The 23,258-nt window shown below is 35.1% G+C and overlaps 3 protein-coding genes across 3 annotated transcripts in view; all 3 read left to right on the forward strand.

Moving 5' to 3' along the window:
• Positions 1–854, forward strand: part of LOC112091314 (methionine adenosyltransferase 2 subunit beta) — a 4,512-nt gene extending 3,658 nt beyond the window's left edge. Inside the window, exon 6 of the mRNA XM_024164605.1 lies at positions 665–854. Coding sequence (XP_024020373.1) covers positions 665–793 — 129 coding nt within the window. The 3' untranslated portion in view covers positions 794–854. The remainder of the gene's footprint in view (positions 1–664) is intronic.
• Positions 855–3,329: 2,475 nt separating this feature from the next.
• On the forward strand, positions 3,330–6,325 carry LOC21399475. Its single transcript, XM_024164604.1, has 3 exons — positions 3,330–3,418; positions 3,615–3,830; positions 5,938–6,325. The coding sequence occupies exons 2-3, from the start codon at positions 3,651–3,653 to the stop codon at positions 6,031–6,033; spliced, it is 276 nt and encodes a 91-aa protein (XP_024020372.1). The 5' UTR covers positions 3,330–3,418; positions 3,615–3,650; the 3' UTR covers positions 6,034–6,325.
• Positions 6,326–15,576: 9,251 nt separating this feature from the next.
• LOC21399476 (NAD-dependent malic enzyme 2, mitochondrial) lies at positions 15,577–22,955 on the forward strand. Its single transcript, XM_024164577.1, has 19 exons — positions 15,577–15,859; positions 16,298–16,394; positions 17,529–17,647; positions 17,737–17,904; positions 18,259–18,387; positions 18,695–18,755; positions 18,945–19,048; positions 19,133–19,216; positions 19,327–19,433; positions 19,549–19,651; positions 19,792–19,899; positions 20,045–20,110; positions 20,604–20,676; positions 20,764–20,850; positions 20,926–20,980; positions 21,067–21,138; positions 21,806–21,868; positions 22,148–22,262; positions 22,663–22,955. The coding sequence occupies exons 1-19, from the start codon at positions 15,731–15,733 to the stop codon at positions 22,732–22,734; spliced, it is 1,812 nt and encodes a 603-aa protein (XP_024020345.1). The 5' UTR covers positions 15,577–15,730; the 3' UTR covers positions 22,735–22,955.
• The last annotated feature ends 303 nt before the right edge of the window (positions 22,956–23,258 follow it).

Below are 23,258 nucleotides of genomic sequence, written 5' to 3' on the forward strand. Positions count from 1 at the left end.
GAGAGGGGGAGTCTCGGACGCCGGCGATGTGTGATTCTCCGGCATAGGAGATCGAAGCTCCATTGCCACAGCAAGTTTCTTCAATCGGTCCGGTGAGGGAGATCGTGTGAGAGGAGTGAAGGGCAGAGGAGACGAGTGTCGGGGGGGAGTCTCCGACGCTGGCAAGGTGTGATTCTCCGGCACAGGAGATCGAAGCTCCATTGCCACAGCAGGTTTCTTCAATCGGTCCGGTGAGGGAGATCGTGTGAGAGAAGTGAAGGGCAGAGGAGAAAATGGAAATGGAAAAATTGAAAACGGGTATTCTTCGTTTTCAGAATGACGGTGGTTTTTGGGAAAAATACAAAAATGATTTTGTTTTCATTTTTTGTCCATTGTTAAACCAAACACCATTTTTATGCCGTTTTCATTTTTTCTCGAAAACGTGAAAAACGTTTTCAAAAAGGAAAACAAACGGGCACATCATTTCTGATTTTGTAAGTAAATACACGATTAAATAGATGAGGAAACACTTCTCTTTTACTTTTTTTTCGTTGCGACCCTAATAGTATCATGATGCTGATTTACCAGTCTAAAATCATGCTTTTGAATTTAGCAACCGGCAAATCATCTTCGGTTTTCTCTTCTCTGTGGCTGACAGTGTTGAACTTCTGTGTTGAATTTTAAGGTTGATCGAGGAGTAAAATCCCCTACTGACATATCCATGGATATCACCAAACTGGTTCAGACACTTGGTATTTCTCCAATTTCATACAGAGATGGAGTGAGATTAACTCTTGCAAGCGAGGCCAATTAGGAGACGTTTGGTAAGGGGATTCATACCATGATTTGAATCATAGTTCATGGTTCGTTACAATATTTTCTCTCACAAAAAATACACGTAAATCGAAAATGATTCTAATCTCATAATTCTAATCTATGAATCAAAAGTCTCCTAATGATTACTTATGATGCTATTTCATTCAATTACCGCCTTACCGTTAAGTAAATGCTATTTTCAGTTCAAGAGTAACTCTATTATATGATTAAAGCATTCTTGTACACAACGAAAACGAAACAATAACAAAAATATATTTCTCCGTACATACTCATGAAAGTCTTAGAGTACTCTCACATTCATCCAACAGTGATCCATTAAATGGATAATTCGTCATTGCCTTTCACATAAATTTGTATTTACTTGTATACGCACCTGCTTATATAGTGCGTAATTGGTGCAAATGGTTCTGAATTCTTTACGGAATTTGCTACTAAAATACGAACTGAGGGACTTAATGGACGAAGTGGCACTTCCTAAGGAGTTCAAGATTATTTGTTTATTTGTATCAATTAGCCTTGTGTATTAAAGTTTTAACTAAAGTACAAAAGAGAGGATTAGACTAGTTGGCTCTAATGCCCCCTTGAATTATCTTTTTTTTTTCTTCCCTTTTTTTGTTTTCCGGGCTAGTACTTCGCTTCCCTATTTTATTAGGACCCCCCATATGGTGATTTGTCCTTGTCGATTCAGTTTCTCTGTTGATAGGATTGAACCCACAATAACATTTATCTCAGTACACATACATATATAAATTTAATAGGAGGGAGTTGGTATCAGTTTGGGACTGCAATCATTTTCCTGTAATTATCACCCGAATTGTCAAGCTTTTGGAAAGTTTGATGAGTTAGTCCTGATGTGGCATTGCCAATTACTTGGCTTTCTCGATGCAAACTAGTTTGCCGGTTAACTTGAAGTAACTCTCTTGGTCTTTAGTTCATTTTATCAATTTGAATTTTTAATTTTAATTTTATTATAATTAAAAAATTTCATAAAAAATCACATTTAATTTTTTCTGTTATAGTAAAAAATTTTTACATAAAATCACATATCAATTCAAATTTAAAATTTGAATTTGTGAACTGAGCGAGACTTAATTTGATCAACTTTTGAATTGAGAAGCAAAGTGCCAATAAATAATAATAATAAACGGTTCTTACTCTCAGTACCTAAGAAAATAATTCAAATGGGTAAAGTGTCAATGAACAACAATATAGTGTCCTTAGAACCTAATAAAATAGTTTAAGAAACAAATTGCAAAGCAAAAAAAGTTTAGGAACGTCAGTGTCAATTAGTGGGGGAAAAAAAGTAAAAGTTATGAATAAAAATAAAAATTTTTAACAATTTTTCGTATAAATTTTAACTCTCAGACACTTTACCACCTCAACTTGCAAACTAGTGCAAACCCCATTTTACTAATCATCAAAAGTGACGCAATTCAAAACTCAGAGTCAACCCTTGAAAATATATTAGTTAAGATTTTCACCTTCTATTTTTAATTCATAATTTTTTTAGTTAAATAGTTACACTAATAAAAGAGTATTTATCAAAAATAAGAGGTAAAGGTCCTGACTCATACATTTTTAATAGTAAATTCTCTATTTTTCGTATTTTATAGGGTAATTTTAACAAATACTCCGTAAAATGGTACCATTAAGGATTTTTGAGTCTCAACATTGGCCTATTAAATTTTATCTATTTGGTGAATTTTGCCCCTTTAGAGTAAGTAATTTGACAGATTATCATCTATAATTTGACAAATTACGCTGCTGTGGGTCTCCGATCACCGGCGGTAGGTCTTCCATGATCGGAAGCGGGCGTGATTTGAAAAATTACTATATATTGACAGATTATTATAAAATGGATAGCCTATCATAGCGTAAGGATAAAACTCCAGTATGATGTCTTTAAGAGTCATTTTTTGCAATTTTCTCAATTTTTTTATATATTTTGTCTCCTTTCCCCCACCGCGCATAGTGGGCCTTATAAACATACAAGCTCGGGTAATTTTGATAAGTACCTCTTAACATGGTACAATTAAGAATTTATAGGTCTCAACATTAGCCTATTGAATTTTACCCTTTTAGAGTATGTAATTTGACAAATTACGCTGACAACGGGTCTCCGGTTATCAACAGCGGACATAATTTGACAAATTACTATATATAATTTGGCAGATTATTATCAAAAGGTAGCCTATCACAGAAAAATAGTAGAACTCCAGAATGATGTGTTTAAGGGTTAATTTTGGATAATCTTGATAAATACCCCTTGAAATTATATGTGTTAAAATTTTTATCATTTACTCTTGATTCATAACATTTTTAGTCAAATAATTATACTAATAAAAAAATATTTATTAAAAATAAAAGATAAAAACTCAAATTTACACGCCTTCAAAAGTAAATTCTCCATTTTTTCCGTCAGTTTTTGCAATATTCCCCACATGCTCAAGACCACTTCGTCGCCCACAAGCCAACACTCCATATCTAAAAGACAAAAACACCCTCCTATTCCACTACATTTGACAAACAAATACCAAACCATCGTTGAGTAAATACGCAGTAGTTATTAGTTGGTCTTCACTCCCCAAGTCCCCAGTCTCAGGTATCACCACCGAACGCATCTCTCTCCTTTCAACTTCACCGTTCCATATATATATATATATATATATTATACGACTTTATATTCCTCCGTGAGATCATGTCGTTTTTCTGTGTAATTGGATTCATCTAATAAATATCCTAATTAGGGTTTTGGTTGTCCAACATTTGAGTTTTCTGATCTAAATTCTTGTGATTAGATTGAAGGAAGAAGAGAGAGGTTTCGATAATCGAGAATGGGAGGAGCTGAGCACGGACATGGTGAAGGAGCTCACGGGGATTTCAGGAGCAAGGTGTGGAGTATGTCGGGGGGGCCCTACTGTAGGCCCAAGCACTGGAAGCGCAACACCGCCATAGCCATGGCCGGCATTTTCCTTATCTGCATCCCCATCGCCATGAAATCCGCCGAGCTTGAGGTCTTTCTCTATTTTTCCCCCTTAAAAAAAATGTCAAATGAGAAATTCTAGGGAAGTGAAAGAAATTGGACTTGCTTTAGGATCTGAGGAACACAGAGCTTTAGCCGTGTCGTTTCTGTTAATACTTCAGTTTCTTAGCTATCAATTAAAGATTCATTTTTTGGGGACAGTATTCCTTTTCTATAATATGATTCTCGGTTTCTAAAAGTTAGTTGCGATAAAATATTGATTTTTCCACGAGATAGTCGTAGATTGTGAGTTTCTTGATCGTTGTTAAAGTGAAGGTTATCTATGCAGTGTTTTGGTTTGTTGAACTACAAGGTCTTGCTCAGAAATGGGATTTTAGGTTAATGATGGTTGAGATTGTGGCATGAAATTGCATTATTTTTTTTTTTTTTTCAAACCCACTTCTTATAAGATATCATAAGGATTGAGGTAGTGGTACAATGTCTAACTTGTTCCCCGGTCCAAGTAAGGTCCTAGTAAAATCATGTATTTTCTTCACTCGTGTTGCTTTTGCAATGGCGCTTGTATGGTAGCTTCATCCTCCAGATGGTCCTTGATAGGGTAACAGTAGAACCTTGATCCATTTTCAACTTGATTGAAGCCGAATATTGACATGCTTTAGGCACAAAGTTGTCTTATATTTATATTTCATACATACTATATATATATATATATATATATATATATTGGATTGTAACTTCTGATAACTATATGCACAGTTTCAAAATTTCTCCTCTAACATGTAGTAATATGACTCTGTGCTTTTAGTTAGTGTACCATAGTGACAATTTTCTTACGCATACTTTACTTAAAAAATCACGTTTCATGGTAGTAACATAAATCTGTGGCCTGTGCTTATGATACATAGTTTGATATTTGATATTGGTACTAAGCATATTTAAAATCAATTTGTGAGAAAAATCTCAAAATATTCCCTTGAACTGCAAAATCCCATGTTCAGCCTTGTCTTCTCAAGAATGACAAAAATATCCCTTTGGATTATCAATCCCTTAAAAATCCCTCCCCTTTGAAACCTCTTAACTGTCTTAATATCATAAATTTTGATAAGATGCTAAGTTCATTTTGAAAATCCTTTTTATCACAGTTGTTCCTAACCTCATTTGAATACAACCCTCCTGCCCAATTTTAAGTAAATCTCGCATTAAAGGGGAATCCTTTTAGGGATTGACAATCTGGGAGGTTGCGTTTTGAATTCCTAAGAATGCAAGGTTGAACATTGCATTTACGTAATGCGGGGGAGGATTTTCTTAATTTGTGGCGGTCATCTAATTTCTAGCGCTTGAAATGATGTGTGGAAGTTTCTGTAGTTTGGCATCCTTTCTCAGGTCTAGGTGGTATGTGCAACTTTTACCGTCACCTATCAGTACTCTAAAAAATACTTTTCTTTGCTTGCCTACTTGGACAAATTTTACGGTGTAGATTATGACTGCTCTTGTTTAAAGTTCTTGGTCCTTGTATTATGCTTATACTTTCTTCTCTAAATAGCCATTTAATAAATGGTACTTTTGGCTCTAGTCTTTTCTCCCTATACTAAAGATGGGCACTGACACTATCGTATTGGTCGAGTATTAGGATAACAATGCCCTTGGCCTTGTTGAAGCATGTAAAGCTGTCTTATGCTTTAATACAAGTTTGTGTTTACCGTATAAGTGGTGGTGTTCAAGATAATATAGTTGCTAATCAGTCTTGTTCATATATTTACAATTTAATGAAAAAAAAAAGGTTATCTTTCTTTTTCGTTTCTCCAGTCTTTTCTTTTCTCTTTTTAGAGAGATCATGTTACTGACTTGATGTTAGATTTAATTCGGGATTAGTTGTCTATATATTTTTTATGTAGCAATGAGAAAAACTTTGGCCATGCATGCGTGTTGCATGTTTAGTTGGGAACTTGGGATGCTTTGTAAGGTTGATATTTTGCACAATGCATCTAAATAGCATCTAAAGGCTTTTTTTTTTTTTTTTTTTGGGAATTTGATTATATTCCTTCAACTGCTGCGCCTATGAGGTTCACTTTTATTTGATTGGAATATTTGTATGAGTTTATGACAACTAGATCTGAGAAGATCATATTTTGTTTCAGCAACGGCCACATTATCCTGTCCGGCCAATTCCCTCGCAACTCTGGTGCAAAAACTTTGGAACTAAAGACTATGAATCCATTAAGGACGTTAAGTGAAAGAACCAGTGGAGGTTGGCTAAACCATAATCTTGCACTTTGGGAAAGCACAATCCTTGTAATTTTTTATTTCTATTTTTATTTGCAGTGAAATATCATGAGCAGCCATTTAGGACTTGCTGTTAGAGATGTTTTTGAAAGTTGAAAAATAACTCATGGCTTGAGTTGTATCTCATTTTACTGTCAATGACAAATAAGTCGCTGACTCGTTTTGCTTGCTTTTCTTTAACAAAATATCCGTATTTGTGATGCTTGTTGCTGAATTATTGGCTTTATCTCGAATCCACCAGTCGTCCCATCTGGAATAATCAATTCCATTTTCTGTCAAATTAAGAATAACCAGGATAGTATTTGTCTTATCAGCAGTTCTATTTTAGCACCAGCAGTGCTAACGCTAGACTTTTGTCCATAACAGTCTGCCATATGAGTTACAGTGCTCTTTAATGACTATTTCTGTAAAGAGTTTAATTTTGTTGACAGCCTCATTATCTCCAAATCTCATCTGATGAGTAGGAAAAGGGTTTTCAGCACTTTTTGGCCTCTTAAATTTCTTGTAAATGTGCAAGTTCTCCTCTGAATTCTTAATTTTGATAAATTATTTTCTAATTAATTGACTTTGTGAAGTGACGCTGAGCTGATAAAAGATGTTTATGTTAAAACAAAAAAAAAAATACAATAAAATAAAATGGTCACGTGGGAAATTGGTTAACTTTCTGGAAGAAGTGGGTGTGTGGGCAAAAGTAAAATGTGTTAATAGGGAGTTTAGTGAAAAATAATGTGGGGAAGTTTACAAAACTATTATATAGAAGTTATCTTCCACATCAGTAATTCACATAAGTAGGGGTAATCTTGAGAGATAAAAGCAGCTAATCATGTTTAAGTATTGTGAAAAAAGCCAATCAAAATAAAACTGAAGGATTAAAAAAAATAATTGACTAATTAAAAAAATAAATAAAGGAAAAAAATAGTTTTTAGTGGGTTTGCTTTAGACATCTATATATATAGACATGTAAGAAAAATGGAAGGAAAGACTACTGATTCCCGTGCAAACTTTGTGCAAGGAAAAAAAAGTGAATTGAGTATATTACGAGTGAAAGTTGAAAAAAAATAGAAGAAAATGGCCAGAGAAAGGGAAAGAAAGGTAAAAAAAAATGTGTGGTTGCAATTCTATCTAGTTCTTCGTGTTTTCTCTCATGATGTATCTCAGTCTTTTTTTTTATAAATTTTTTTATAAACTCTCCCTTGTACTGAAATGCCATCTTCAGAGAAGAAGTTCATTTGTCAGCGTTGATCAGATCCATGCTTCAAGGCGGGTTGCCAATTCTAAACCCAATAAAAAATTATTATGAGGTTGCAAAATTTAGAACCTCTAAAAATAGGGTTGCAAGTTTTAAAGCTCTATAAAATCATGAGGTTACAAGAATCAGAACCTCCAAAAAAATAGAAATAAAGTTGCAAGTTTTAGAACTCTAAAAAAAAAAAAATCATGAGGTTGCAAGATTTAGAACCTCTAAAAAAAATCTAAATAGAGTTGCAAGTTTTAGAACTCTACAAAATCATGAGGTTGCAAGAATTAGAACCTAAAAAAAAAAAAGGGTCTGATTGTTATGATGCAGCCCAAAAAAATATACGTGTGTCTAGATATGTATATATGTGATGAATTTGACCATAATAGTGCAGTTTAAAATATTGTTACAATTTTTAGTCTGCCTTATAAGTGTAGCCCGAAACAAAAATTGATGACCACTTACAAAGAGTGTCTTTGTTTCCTGTAAAAAAAAATGGTAGTCAAAAGATTGAAGAAAAAAATGACCAATGATGAAAGGCTTAAAAAAAAAGAATTACATTTTGTTTAGCAATGTGTAAAAGACTACCTCTCTTTTTGTTCCTTTTTGGCTGAAAAGCAATTACTTTTTTCTTGCTTGGAATGAAAAGATGGCTCTGTATGTAAACGAAAGACAGAATGCATAATGCAATTAAAACTTCGTCAGAATAAATTGACGATTTGATGCAAAAAAAAAAAACAAAGAGAAGAAGACTGGCCGATGGTGAAAGAAAAGAAAAGGCAAATATATATTTTTAAAGAAGTTAAATAAACAATTTGGCTGATGGCTCTACACGCAAATCAAAGGATGATGGCAATTGATGTTGCAGACCAAAGTTTTGATAGAAGCCTAGATTTTCTTCTTCATTCACGTACACACATATATAAGTATCTTTAGTGGCCTTTTTGAAATCCAAACACATCTGAAAAATATGTGTATCATACATCTGTTAAGATGTGATTATTTTCAAAAGTCACAAAAAAAATCTAAAATTCACCCAAAAAATTTAAAGAAATCATTCACCTCACAGATAAAAGATCACAAAATTTCACTTTAAATTTCAAAATTCAAGAACTACGAAGACTTGATTCCATTTTGGATATGTAGGTAACTTAGATATGAAATCTAGGTGCAGACACAATTTTCAAATTCAAATTAAATTCCATATTGGAATTACCCAAACTTAAATCTCAAGTCAAAATTCTAAAATCCTTTTAATTCCTCATACGGTCATATACCTAGGAATTATTCAAATCTAAATTTGAAATAGGAATTATCCAAATTCAAATCTTAAATCAAGTTTTAAAAAGGCCTTTTAATTCCTAACACAGTCATATACCGAGGAATTTTCCACATTTCAAATCTCAAGTCAAATTTTCAAAGTTCTTTTAATTCCTAACACAGTCATACACCAGGAATTATCTAAATTTTAAACCTCAAGTCAAATTTTTAAAGTTCTTTTAATTCCTCAAGCGGTTATACACAAGGAATTATCCAAATACAAATTTCAAATTTAAAACCAAATTATCTAGACACAAACCCCAATTCTAAATTCGAACTACAAGTGGCTTGATCCCTTAACGGGGTATGTAGGCAACTTGACGAAATTCATTGAGTTTTAAATCAACCCAAATTTCCTCACAAGAAAATAGAATTTACTGTTTTAATTGGAATCAAAAGGGTTTTCCTTGTACCAAGGGATTGTAATTAAGAGATTATTCTTATAATCTTGAATGGCTCAAACTAAAAAATAATAAACTCCTATACTAATTAAATCCTAGTATAGGTGAAATTATGTTGTGTGTGAAATATTATTTTAATATTAATAAATATTTTTAAGCAACATAGTTTTTGGCATGCCCGGTGGGACCTATTCTCCTTTTCATCTCTGGTGATAATGGTAATATTTAATTATAATAATCATCTAAATGTAACCATTTGTGTCATTTTATTTTCAAGAATGACACCACAAGTTATCGTGTACTTCCATCAACTCTCATCCGTAAGGATTGCTGGGAGGCAAAAGAAGGTGGGGTTGAAGACGACCTTCGCAATCAATGCGGCACCTACTGCTGCCATAGTGCGAAAAGTTCTTGAGGTTTCCAAAGCGAAGCAATCTTCAAAGGCTCTTTGCAGTAAGGCTGCCAAAGGATATAAGAAGAGACAAGCAAGGTCTGCCAAAAGAAAGTTTAAGCAAGCTGTAAAGACCGCAGCTATTCTCCTTCTGAAGATCGCCGAGGATGCGAAGGTTAAAACAGGTAAAACTATCAAGACTTGTCCTGCAGAAACCGTTAAGATCACGGATCAATGACCAGTTCAGATTATGATTGGTTCAATTCTCATTAACATCGGTACGGTAGAATCTGTTATGATGACTAGTGCTGAAGGGATATCTACTCCAGCTTCTCCAATTACAAAAGAGGTGGACAGCTTCACTACATCACCAAATGTTTCAAAGACTCCCGAAAAGAGTGTACAAAAAGGGAAAGTAAAGGCAATAGTCAGTGAAAGAAAGCAAAAGGGTTTGGTCACTCAATTTGGAGAAAACTCAGTGAAGAAAGTTAAAAGTGATGGACTGAGAATGCCACGAGTGAATCTTGGGCCATTATTCAACGATCAAAACCAAGAGCTAGATGATGAAGGATTGATCATTATGACCAAGAATTGTCCAACGACGAAGCTTACTATTGACGACAAAGTAGAAAGAAATGCAATGGTACCATATAAGGGACCAATCACACAATCAAAGGCACATTGTATGCATGATTCTTCTGGTCCTCAAACGATTAGAGATACACCTCTAATAGGCCAAATGAAAGTGTCAACTGCTGATAACGATATAGAGTCAAGAAATATGCCAATTTTAGTTACTAGAATGATAAGCATGGAGGAGCAAGGTGAGCAAATCCAAGAATTGAGAATGATGCTTCCTGAGAAAAAGGTTGAAATCGCAAGACTCTCTGTACATTTGTAAGAAAATATGGGTGTAGGTCAAACATCTGGAATAGGACAGACATCTGCATCCCCAATATTCCAACCAGGCTTGAGAACTGAGATAAGACACCAGCGGATCCAATACCACAAGCAGACTTGAGGACGTTGATTATGGATGGAATACGAGAATATCAAGCAGTTATGTGTATGCCAGTATTAAGGTACCGAAAGCCTTACCCGGCACATTATGATCAAATTCCTTTACCTCGATATTATGTAAGGCCAAATTTTGAAAAATTCGATGGGATAAGTAGGTCTCCACACGAATATTTGGCATATTATACCTCTGCATGCGGCGAGACTGCTCAATCAGACGTATTATTAATTAGACAATTTGTGCAATCTCTAAAAGGAGCAGCATTCACGTGGTATACACAACTTCCTCCAGGTTCCATTATTACATGGGATGATATGCAAAAAGTATTCCTAGCCCAATTTGTCTCCTCAAAAAAGAAAGTAACAATCACAGATTTAGTGGAAACTAATCAAAGACCAGGGGAAAGTGCAAATGACTTTATCACTAGATGGATGAATCTTAACCTCCAATGTCCGGAAAAATTGACAGAGATTTCTACAGTTTCCATGGGTGCTAATAATCTCATGCCAGAAGTAGCTACTTTTATTGGAACTATGGAACCACAATTTTTTAATGAATTAGTTTCAAAGGCGAGTGTAGTCGAAAGGCTAATAGCTCGTTAGAAAGGTGCCATGATGAGATCTCACCTAAGAGAGAAGAAAGTTAAAAATAAAAGGCCATTAAAAAAGACCGAATCAATGGCTACCTTTGTTAAGAATGACAAGAATCAAAACAAAGGAAAAGCAAGAGAAGAGTTAAAGAAACTCACTCTTAAGGAAAGAAAAAAGATTAAATATTCTTTTGATGATGAGGATGTGGAGCAAATTATTTTTGATAAATTGCTTGCTGCAAAAGCAATAAAACTCCCTGAGCCAAAAAGGATGAATGAGGTTGATAAGACCGATGATCCTAATTATTGACGGTACCATCGCATCATCAGTCATTCCTTAAAGGATTGTTATGTCCTGAAGAATATAGTTCAAAGAATGATCAAAAGAAAAGAAATAGAAGTGGATTCTTCATGTCCAAAAGCAACATCAAATACCGTCTCATTAGTAGTGGACGACCGCTTACTTGTGGGTACCCTACGAAGAGGCGCCATTCTGGTAGCCTTTGAAATAGACAATGAAGTAAAGATTGTCAACATATACCTTGAGACACTCACTCCAAGCAATGCCAATATGCCCACATTATATAAACTCATGAATGAACCAAGTATTGAAACGTGGGAAGATCTACCAGGCAATAAACTTGAGTTAGGGAATGAGTGGCACCTTCATGTGAATAGGAAGTCCAAGAAGAACAAAAATCGTTTACAAAAAAGTGCGAGGACAATCGAACATTCAGGTATTCGATTTTTTAGGAGGCTTGAACTCAAAAAGAATAAAAAGAAAAGAAGAAGAACCAAGAAAACAATGAATCTCAATGAAGAAGAATACATGCAACCAATAAGAACGTCATTCACGCTAAAGGAATTTTTGCCTAAAGCACTTTAAGAGGATCCTAGAGCTTCTAAAGAAGAAAAGAGTAATAGTGATATCACCTCTGAAATATCACTAAAGTAAGAGCCACTTTATGATGAAGACGGCGCTCATTGTTGCATGATTTCTGAAGAAGAAGAATGAGGAGAAGAAGAAGGGATGAAAAAGCTCATTTCCCTTCAAAATGTCGTTGATTCAGAAGAAGTAGATGAAATAACACTTTGGGAATGAAGTACAACATTCAAAAAGCAAAGGAGGTAAATTAGCTCATAAAAGCCAAGGAAAACACAAAAACTAAAGACAATGGAGCTCATCCTAAGCCTATTAAAGAAGAAAATTGCTCAGGTCATGTTAATTACAACATTCTGGCTCATTTAAAGCGTATTCCTGCTTTGTTAAGTGTTTATGATGCTCTACAAATGTCTCTAGAGCTTAAAAAAGCGCTCATAACTGCATTCACCAATCATGAACCTTTTAAAGGGAAAATAGAGGCTCCCGGAGGTAAAGTGTCATCTTATGAGATATACGCTTCTTGCATGGCATGCATCTCCTTTAGCGGCGATGACTACCAACTTGGTGAAGAAAACCACAATCAACCACTTTATGTTACAAGAATGATTCTAGATACTAAAATAAACCACAAAATGTTGGATGGTGGTTCGGCAGTAAATGTACTTCCTTTGAAAACTCTCAGGGTTGTTGGCTTACAACCTCAACATTTATCCCCTTCCCCATTGACAATCCAAAGGTTCAACCAAGCGGGGGAGAGAGCATTGGGGAGTATCACCTTAAAAGTTGAAATAAGTGAATTAAGCTCAAATGTCATTTTTCATGTGATCGATTCAAATACTTCCTACAACGTGCTGTTAGGAAGACCGTGGCCCCATGGCTATGGCGTTATCGCTTCAACACTTCATCAATGCTTTAAGTTTTGTAAAGATGAGGAAATAAGGAAAGTAAATGCAGATCTAGACCCGTTTGAAGGGGAACAGGTAAATTACGTTGATACCAAGTTCTACAAACCGGCCGATGTCACGATCTTAAAGGATGCCAACAAAATGTCAAAAGGAGAAAAGATGAATGGCACCACCAAACAAGTTAAGAGCTCATCCAAGTCCGATCAAAAGATGACTTTTAAGTACATGCCAAAAAGTCAGCGAGCTCTTGGACAAAAGGCTTTAGCATCCGTCAAGAGTGTGGTTGAGACATTAATGACCAGTTTCACCTTCCCGCTTCGGAAGCTAGATCAAACTTTCCCAGTTGAAAAAATGCAGATCTCAATTACTTTTGACGAACACGGTAGCTCAAACAAACATGTTGTGACTGTCAATTAAAACAAGCCAAGGGCATTTCCTAACCCTATGTCAAGAAAATCAAAAGCGAATGGCAAGAAAGTTTTTTTCAAGAAACAACATGAAAAAGTTGTAATTAATCAAAACAACTCTTGTTTGAAAGCTGCCTTTGAGCCTGAAGTGTTTACAAAGAGAACGAGACATTTACTCAGAAGAAAATATGAGAAATACAACACCACGAGTTTATGTCTTTAGAATTAAATATCCATCTGCATTTCGATCAAAAGGGTTCAAAAAGAACAATAAGTGGAAGGTAAAAAGACAACAAAAATCTGTTTCATCAGAAAAAGAAGAGGTTTTTGTTTCTAGTAATGAATCAAAAAATTGTACACCTGAGTCCTCAGAAGAATTCATTACATTGTACCAGCTCTCCCGGGATTAGAAGATGGAGGACAAGCAACGGTTGATGAGCTTAAGGAAATTAACCTCGGTACGAAAGAGGGCCCAAAGCCAGTTTTTGTGAGTTCTCTTTTGACAGCACAAGAATAACAATCATATGAGCAATGTCTTCGAGAATATCGAGATGCGTTTGCTTGGAGTTATAAAGACATGCCAGGGTTAGATCCAAAGGTGGCAGTGCATAAACTGGCTGTATCAAATGATGTTTGATATGTAAAGTAAGCTCAAAGACGTGTCCGTCCACAGCTAGTCGTACAAATTGAAGCAGAGGTTGATAAACTAATTAAAGTTAGCTTTATCCGGGAAGTCCAATATCCGACTTGGTTGGCAAATATTGTCCCTGTACAGATGAAGAACGAGCAAATTCGTATTTACGTGGATGACCTCAACAATGCTTACGTGTGTGTAGAAGGTCTGATCGTTATGATGCAGCCTAAAAAAATATACGTGTGTAGATATGTATATATGTGATGAATCCGACCATAATAGTACAGTTTAAAATATTGTTACAATTTTCAGTCTGCCTTATAAGTGCAGCCCGAAACAAAAATTGATTACCACTTACAAAGAATGTCTTCGTTTCCTGTAAAAAAATGGTAGTCAAAAGACTGAAGTAAAAATATGACCAACGATGAAAGGCTAAACAAAAAAAAAAAAAAAGAATTACCTTTTGTTCAACAACGTGTAAAAGACTACCTGTCTTTTTATTCCTCTTTGACTGAAAAGCAATTACTTTTTTCTTGCTTGGAATGAGAAGATGACAGTCTATGTAAACGAAAGATAGAATGCAGAATGCAATTAAAACTTCGTCAAAATAAATTGACGATTTGATGCAAAAAAAAAAAAAAAGAGAGAGATAAGACTGACCGATGGTGAAAGAAAAGAAACCAAAAGTAAATATATATTTTTAAAGAAGCTAAATAAACAATTTGGCTTATGACTCTACACGCAACCAAAGGATGATGGCAATTGATATTGCAGACCAAAGTTTTGATAGAAGCCTAGATTCTCTTCTTCATTCACGTACACACATATGTAAGTATCTTTAGTGGCCTTTTTAAAATCCAAACACATCCGAAAAATATGTGTATCATATATCTGTTAATATATTATTACTTTCAAAAATCACGAAAAAAAAATCTAAAATTAAAATTCGCCCCAAAAATTTAAAGAGATCATTCACCTCACAGATAAAAGATCACAAAATTTCACTTTAAATTTCAAAATTCAAGAACTACGAAGACTTGATTCCATTTTGGATATGTAGGTAACTTAGATATGAAATCTAGTTGCAGTCATAATTTTCAAATTCAAATTAAATTCCATATTGGAATTACCCAAACTTAAATCTCAAGTCAAAATTCTAAAATCCTTTTAATTCCTCATACCGTCAGATGCCTAGGAATTATTTAAATCCAAATTTAAAATAGGAATTATCCAAATTCAAATCTTAAATCAAGTTTTAAGAAGGCCTTTTAATTCCTAACACGGTTGGTTTATAGATTCAGAACTATTCTCAATTTACGTGTATTTTTTATGAGAAAAAATATTATGACAAATTACGAACTATCATTTGAATCATGACACGAATTCACCAACCAAATGCACACTTAATCCCCAAAACAACTCTTCCCCAGCCAAAACTCTCCACGTGCCCGTCTACAGTCGTGCAATTACCCTCCAATCGTATGTCCTGCCCGAACATCCTCCGGGCAGCTCCCCCTCCTCTACCCGTCGCCATCGTCGACGTTCTTTTGGCACATTCTTCGCCTGACCGAAAATCCCGGGCACCTCAATACAAATACAGTTACAGCCCAAAGTAAGTCCCAACAGCTTCATTCAACTTCCTCTACTACTTCTGCAGACACAGAAAAATAAAAATAAAAAAATAAAATTATGTGCTTTTCCACTATAAATTGACATTCGAAGTCATTGCGTTTGTTGTGTAGTCTGATCTCTGAATTCTTCTTTTGTTCCGATAAAATGGATTCGGAACTTTTTCTGTGACTTTCTGTTTCGTTATTGGTTACTTATTTTTCTTGATTTGATTTTATTTTTTCGGAGATTATAATGTGGAAGTTAGTTCGATTCGCCGCGTCGAGTTTGCGCCCATCGAGGCGGTTCTCGACGGAGATTCCTGGTCCCTCTATCGTCCATAAGCGCGGTGCTGATATTCTCCATGATCCCTGGTTCAACAAGGTTCGTCTTCGTCGAATTTTTCTTTTCCTATCTTCTTTGAAATTTGTTTTTGTTTTTGGTGATTTGTGACTTGTTGGTTGTAGTGACGTTTTGATGTTTATAGATTTTTTGTTTTCGCTCTTGATTTGTAGTTTGATGAACGAATCACTCTTACATTTATGGAAGATTGTGCATTTCGTGATTTCCTTTTCTCTGTTTCACTGTTCTTGCTTTTGAAAGAGAGAGGAAATGTACTGAATGACAAGTAAAATTATGTTTTTTTTTTTTTTTTTGGGTGTTGGGAGTAGTTGAAATATATTGAATTGAGTTAGAGCATGTTCATGTGTGGATAGTAATTCTGTGAAGTTGGGTGATGCAGATTTTTAAATGTGATTATTGATGAATTTGTTTCATTTTGTCACTCTGTTTTTGAATCTGTTTTCCCCTTTGCAAGAGCAGGATACTGGGTTTCCTTTGACTGAAAGAGATCGGCTAGGGCTTCGTGGTCTCCTCCCACCTCGCGTCGTATCGTTTGAGCAGCAATACGCTCGTTTCAGTAAGTTATCTGTTCTTCTGAAGATGAATACGTTTGGTATTGTGTGAGAATTATTGTGCTTGCTATTTGCAGTGTACCAAAAAAATATGACTATTAGGATTATACTTTACTTTCAGCAGCTCCAATAGAATTTTACTTAAGAACCTGCCATTTGGGCCTTCATGTGCAGCTAAAGCAGTAAAGGGAACGTTTAAGCTGTTTGTTTCGACCAACTGATGCCATTACCTAAATATTTTTGTTTTAACCAACTGATACTATTTAACAACCTAGTTTTTCTTTTGTACGTTTCCTGCTTTCTACTTCTATACGCTTCACTTTCTGTAGCAGGGTTTAGCATAAATTTTATTTTATTTTATTTTTGTTTTTGGGTTGGGAACACTACCCTCTTACTGATTTTGTCTTTTATGCTTTCTACTTCTATAGGCTTCACTTTCTGTGGCAGGGTTTTGGGTTGGGAACACTACCCTTTTACTGATTTTGTTTTTTATTACATTTCTTTCGCAAGAAAAAGCTAAAAATACATCATCCTTGTACTACGGCTAATTGAATTTTATTGAGGGAGTGGAATAAAACTGCAGTAACAGTGTCCTTACTTGGTGCTTGCTCTATATTGACCATTGACGATTGGCAAGATTGTCAGACATGTTTAAAAATCAGGAGCAGCAAACAAGAACTGAATATTGGATAGAACCCTCCCTTAGAGCAGATTCTAATAAATATTTATTTGGAGTTATAAATTATTACACAGATAGAAGAAGAGATTATGATTTGAGGTTTCAACTCTAAATAGAAAACTACTGGAGAGGTAAATATTTCGAAGGCTCTGCTTCGTTTGCCTTTCATCTGATCATTTTCTTTTCTACCACAGATCAAAATGTAAATAAGCAGCGAATTTGATATGTTATCGTTTTTTTTTGTATCTCAGAATTACTACGACTGAGTCAGATTTGTTCAATGAATATGAATATTTTGCAAGATATGTTTACTATCATTGAGGATGACCTGATATTTCTATTTTATGTGTACTTCCTTTTCTTTTCCATTACTATTAGCATCTGATGAGATTTTCTCCCAATAATTTAACAATGATTTTGGCATTTTTATCATGACATTAAATGATTGTTAACTTGCCAGTGGAGTCATACCGGTCACTTGAGAAAAATACACAAGGCCAACCACATGGTTCTGTTTCCTTGGCCAAATGGAGGATCCTAAATAGATTGCATGACAGGAATGAAACTTTATACTACCGAGTAAGTTGCAGTTCCCTTTTCTAGATGTTAAAAACTTTAGCTCTTTTACTTTTTTTAAATTTGACGTGATCCGGTTGCTTTTCTCTCAGGTCCTTATTGATAACATCAAAGATTTTGCTCCAGTCATATACACTCCCACTGTAGGATTAGTTTGTCAAAATTACTCAGGGTTATTCAGACGCCCACGCGGAATGTACTTCAGTGCGAAGGACAAAGGGGAAATGATGTCGATGATCTATAACTGGCCAGGTCAGCAGGTATGCTGTTGTTCATATTAAATGTAGCACCCTTTTGTTTCTCCTTTTAAAGAATGCTGTGCAATGATGAAGATTTTGCGAGATTTTAGATGTTTGCCTGAAACCTCCATTACTATTCAAATCAAAAGATATCTATTTTCTCAAAGTCCATGGGAAAAGAATTAACCTGTCTTTCATTTCATCATTTTCCCCCTGATGGGATAAATGCCATAAACGTGTTATATCTTTCTTTTAATGCTTCCTTTTTTTGGAAGTTCAATTTAACAGAAGTTATTGACGTCATTATAAGAGTTGCTATGTTTCTAAAAGCATCAATTCTTCACAGTGGATGTTTATTTCCCTACTATATTGCAGGTAGACATGATAGTTCTGACCGATGGTAGCCGTATTCTTGGCCTAGGTGACCTTGGTGTCCAGGGGATTGGAATACCTATTGGCAAACTTGATATGTACGTTGCTGCAGCCGGTTTCAATCCACAGAGAGTACGTGTTACTGTGTGTTTAATCATTTGTGTTTGAACTCTCTTTTGTTGTCTTTCTTTCTTTTCTTTTCTTTTTTTTTTTTCCTTCGTTTTTTGAAACATACTTAGGGTGTTTTTGATATGGTGTAATATGCACAATAAATTTGGTATAAAGAAAGTTTCTATCTTCACTGAATAGTAGGAGCATGAATTCATGGTACACGTGTTTACTGATATGGAGTGTGTTAATGTCCTTTTCTCAAAATTTCTTGGAAATCCAAGTGATAATGCCATCTCTTTTTTACCTGACCTTTGTTAATCTGCGACAGGTACTCCCAGTTATGCTAGATGTTGGAACTAACAATCAGAGGCTCCTTGAAGACCGTCTTTGTAAGCAGTCTTTCCTTTTGAATGATTCTTGTTCTTTTGTTCTTTTCCTCCTTGGGAAGAGATGATACCGGTGTTTCACTTTTCTTTTCATGAGCAAAATTTACACCAAACTGCTGATTAAGTTGTATTGCCCATTATCTTCTAGAAAAGATTTTGAGGACATCTATTCACGTTCTTTGAGTTCGATAGATTTAGGACTTCGACGGCCTAGGTTGGAAGGAGAAGAGTATCTATCAATTGTTGATGAGTTCATGGAAGCAGTTTTCACACGTTGGCCCAAGGCCATTGTGCAGGTCTATTTCTTTGAGAAGAATGGCTTTCATTTTATGTTTAGTTTCTATTTGTTTGATGACCTGATGATTATTCAATTATCTCAGTTTGAGGACTTCCAAATGAAATGGGCTTTTGAGACGCTGCAGCGATATCGTAAAAAGTTTTGCATGTTCAATGATGACATACAAGTAATTGCTTGGCTCAACATCTTTCTATGTTTAATGGAACCACGTACTGTAAAACAGAGTGCCCTGGGATTATAATACGTGCATCTGACATCCCTGTTTACTTATTTTAGGGAACTGCAGGAGTTGCACTTGCAGGACTACTGGGAACTGTCAGAGCACAAGGTCTACCATTATCTGACTTTGTGAAACAGAAGATAGTTGTAGTCGGAGCTGGGAGGTATTGCAACTTGATTCCACGCTGAACTCGCAACTAGATTTGCGTGTTACATTTTCATCAGTTGCGTGTGCTTATTTTTTGGGATTTGTCTCACCTATTGTTTCTCGTCTTTCAGTGCAGGGCTTGGTGTTCTTAGCACTGCAATACAGGCTGCTGCAAGATTGGCAGGCATCAATGAAACAACCGCGAAGAAACAATTCTTTTTGCTTGACAAAGATGTATGTTTCTATTCTTTCTCTGTACGCAAGTAGTCATCTTTTAGTAATTTCTTACCCGAGGATTATGTGATTACATGCCTCATGTAATCCATTATAGCTTTTTTCACTAATATCACGGTACCCGTCACTTTTGGATGCAGGGTCTTGTAACAAAAGAGAGGAAGAATCTTGATCCTGCAGCTGCACCATTTGCTAAAGACCCTGGAGAGATCGATGGGCTTAGGGAGGGAGCAACTCTTATTGAAGTGGTAAATGTTACATAACTTCTCTAAGTTGCCTTTGATGTAAAAAGCTGATCTTATATGCATTTTTATCGAGAGCATTTGCTGCTAATTTGTCTAAGGTCATTTATTGCCATGAAAATTTCAATAGCTATGAGCTAATTTTTTTCAGGTTAGAAAAATCAAGCCCCATGTGCTTCTTGGTTTGTCCGGAGTTGGTGGTGTTTTCAATGAGGAGGTGGGTTCCGTCTTAGTTTCTTGTTAGCTGGTGCATTTCCTGTATCTTGTAATCCTGTGTCTCTTCAAATCTAGATTGTTTTATTGAAGGTGATATGAATGTGCTTGGAATTTGTTATTGATTAGAAACTTGGCTTGGCTATGTAACCTAATTTATCAAAAGGGTAAAGCTCATCATTTTTTGAGCGTTTTTTATTTGGACATTCTAAGTGACGTTTGATTGTCTGTTTATATTTTAGAAACATGACTGCTGATTTTGACAATTGGCTCATAACACAATATGCTTTATTCCTTTTATTTTGTTCTTTTTCTCATTCGACCAAATTTTATCCTGGATTTATGAGCCAATTTATTCACTATTATCACAACACCGCAAATGCATTGATGGTTTCGAAAGCATTATTTTCCAGTATATTTTGTCTTGAAATTGTTATGTTTCATTTTACTATTTGACAATTATGTATGTTTATTTTAACGGTTTGCACTTTAACCAGGTGCTTAAGGCAATGCGAGAATCAGATTCAACTAAACCTGCAATTTTTGCTATGTCAAATCCCACGATGAATGGTTTTCTTCAGCGAGCCTTAATTTCATTATGGAAGCTAAAGTTTATATTGACGACTCATTATTTTTTATGTATATTCTATGGATCAGCTGAGTGTACTGCTGCTGAAGCTTTCAAGCATGCTGGGGATAATATAGTCTTTGCAAGTGGTAGCCCTTTTGAAAATGTTGATCTAGGTAATGTTTCATCCTAGCAGCATAAATTTTGGTTTCAATTGCGACTTTCTCTTCTCATTGTATATTTGGTTGCAGGCAACGGAAAGATAGGCTATGTTAATCAAGCCAATAATATGTACCTGTTTCCTGGGTTAGTTTCCTTTTTCTCAAATTTTTAGCTAAGTAGGGTTATTTCTTGATGGCATCAAGCTAAATTTTTAGTTGCCTTTCGTTCAGGATTGGTTTGGGAACACTTCTCTCAGGTGCTCGTTTTATAACAGATGGCATGTTACAGGCAGCTTCTGAATGGTAAACATGATTTACAGTCAAGTAGACCTTGGTGTTTATTTCCTTTAAACTGATCGTTATCGTTATAACTATGACTTTGTTGTTACCAATGGGCTACAACAGAACGCCGGGGAAAAAGTTTTGGCTCATTGAACAATAATGCTCTGAGTTTGCTTGAACTTGAGTTGAATGTGATCAATGTATTACTCTTTAATTATGGAACTTTGTTACATGAACCTGGAAAGTATTGTTTCATCCTTCTACGTTTGTTTTTTATTTTTTTATTTTTTATTTTTCCTTATTTTACATGAATCTAAAATCACATATAACAGTTGTCGGGGAGATTCGTGGAAACTTGTTCTCTTCAAGGGAGTAAGTATCTATTTTGGGATTGCGTATTTTGCAGTAGCACTGCCTTAGTCACTAGAACTTAACGTAGGAGATATTTACGAACTACCTTTGACAGTCTGTTGTAAGTTATGTGGTAGGTTTTCATGATGGTAGGGAAAATCTTCTATTGTTATGCGTCCCAATACACTACACCAGGCACTAGTTTGTGTTCAGAAAAGTCTCTCTATAGCTAAGAATCTGCTTTATTTTGTCAAAAGTTCACAAATGATTTTTCTTTCCCCGTAGCTACTTGTAGAATTTTCCCCCATTAATTTCATCGATGATGTTCTCTGTGCAGCCTTGCCTCTTATATGACAGATGAAGAGATCCAAATGGGCATCTTGTATCCATCTATCAACAGGTAATTTGCTTAGGTTTCTAGCTTCAAATGTGTGTTTAGCTGTTTTCATGCTGGCATCTTGTGTATGCTTGTTAAGAAATTGTTACACAGTCGTCAAGTTTTTGATACAGAGAAACGTTTATATTTGATTATTTCCTTGAGAACCATCTAGTGGTGTGGGATTTATCCAAGGACGAATCTATTTAAATTAATAGCTCCTGCTGGAAAGTGATGAAAATGTTAAACCTTTCACGATGGTTTATAAAAGTGCTCCTGCTGATCACGTATTTCATGGTGCAGTATCCGGCATATCACAGCAGAGGTTGGAGCGGCTGTTGTGCGAGCAGCTGTTGCAGAAGAACTGGCTGAAGGACATGGTGATGTAGGGCCGAGAGAACTCAAGCACATGTCAAAAGTAAGCATGCCAGTTCAACTTCAACTTAACGACAGTATACAGGCACTAAATTTTTGTTCTGGTCAAGTAATTGTTGGTAATAAAGCGTCCCAGTAAAAAATCCCAGACTCAGAATTATATATAAAAAGATTTACTATTAAATATCAGTAATTATTTGCAAATGCAAGTGTGCAGATTACAAGTACAAATTGTTAATTACTAAAAAGAGGGAAGCCATTATTTTTTATAGAACATTTTGCAGAACTAGAACTGAGTTGGAAATCGCTCCATTAGTATTAAGGGGATATTTGTACTTTTTAGTACTATGCAAAGCCTTCTCATACCACTTTGGTAAATACAGCAAAAATTTTGAATTTGAATCTGTCCAATCATTTTTTTGCTATATCTTTTTTGGATGCAGGAGGAGACAGTACAATACGTCACACGCAATATGTGGTTCCCTGTTTACAGCCCTCTTGTTCATGAAAAATAAAAGCTTAACTCAGTTGTATTACGCGCGTTCTTAAAGGCTGTTTTGCGTGCAGGTCGCATCCTAAAATTCTGTGGCCAAGCAAATAGTGTCTTGGTTTATCTTATTGTTGATGTGGACTGGAGCTAGTAAAATTTCTTTGTTCTTTCCTTGAGATAATCATAAACTATCAATCTGAGGGTGTGTTTTGTTGGGTGAAATGGAAAGGAATCAATGTTCATTTTCATGTTTGGTTGGTTTTAGGAAAAGAAATGGCCATTTAAAATGGAATGACTTTTTCATCAAATGGGTGAATCATCATCCCTTCCTCATATGAGAGGAATGTCCATTCCAAGCTCGTCTAATTTTCTTTTTCATCATTACCCTTGAATATTATAATTATTATATTAATATTTATAATATGATAGTTATAATAAAAATTAAGATTTTATTATTTTAAATATATAATATTATAATTATAATTAGATATTATATTTTATAATATTATAATTAAGTATTTATATAATTACAATATAAATTTAATATAA

The sequence above is a fragment of the Morus notabilis genome, unplaced genomic scaffold (genome assembly GCF_000414095.1).
Source record: "Morus notabilis unplaced genomic scaffold, ASM41409v2 Scaffold315, whole genome shotgun sequence".
Taxonomy (NCBI): Eukaryota; Viridiplantae; Streptophyta; class Magnoliopsida; order Rosales; family Moraceae; genus Morus; species Morus notabilis.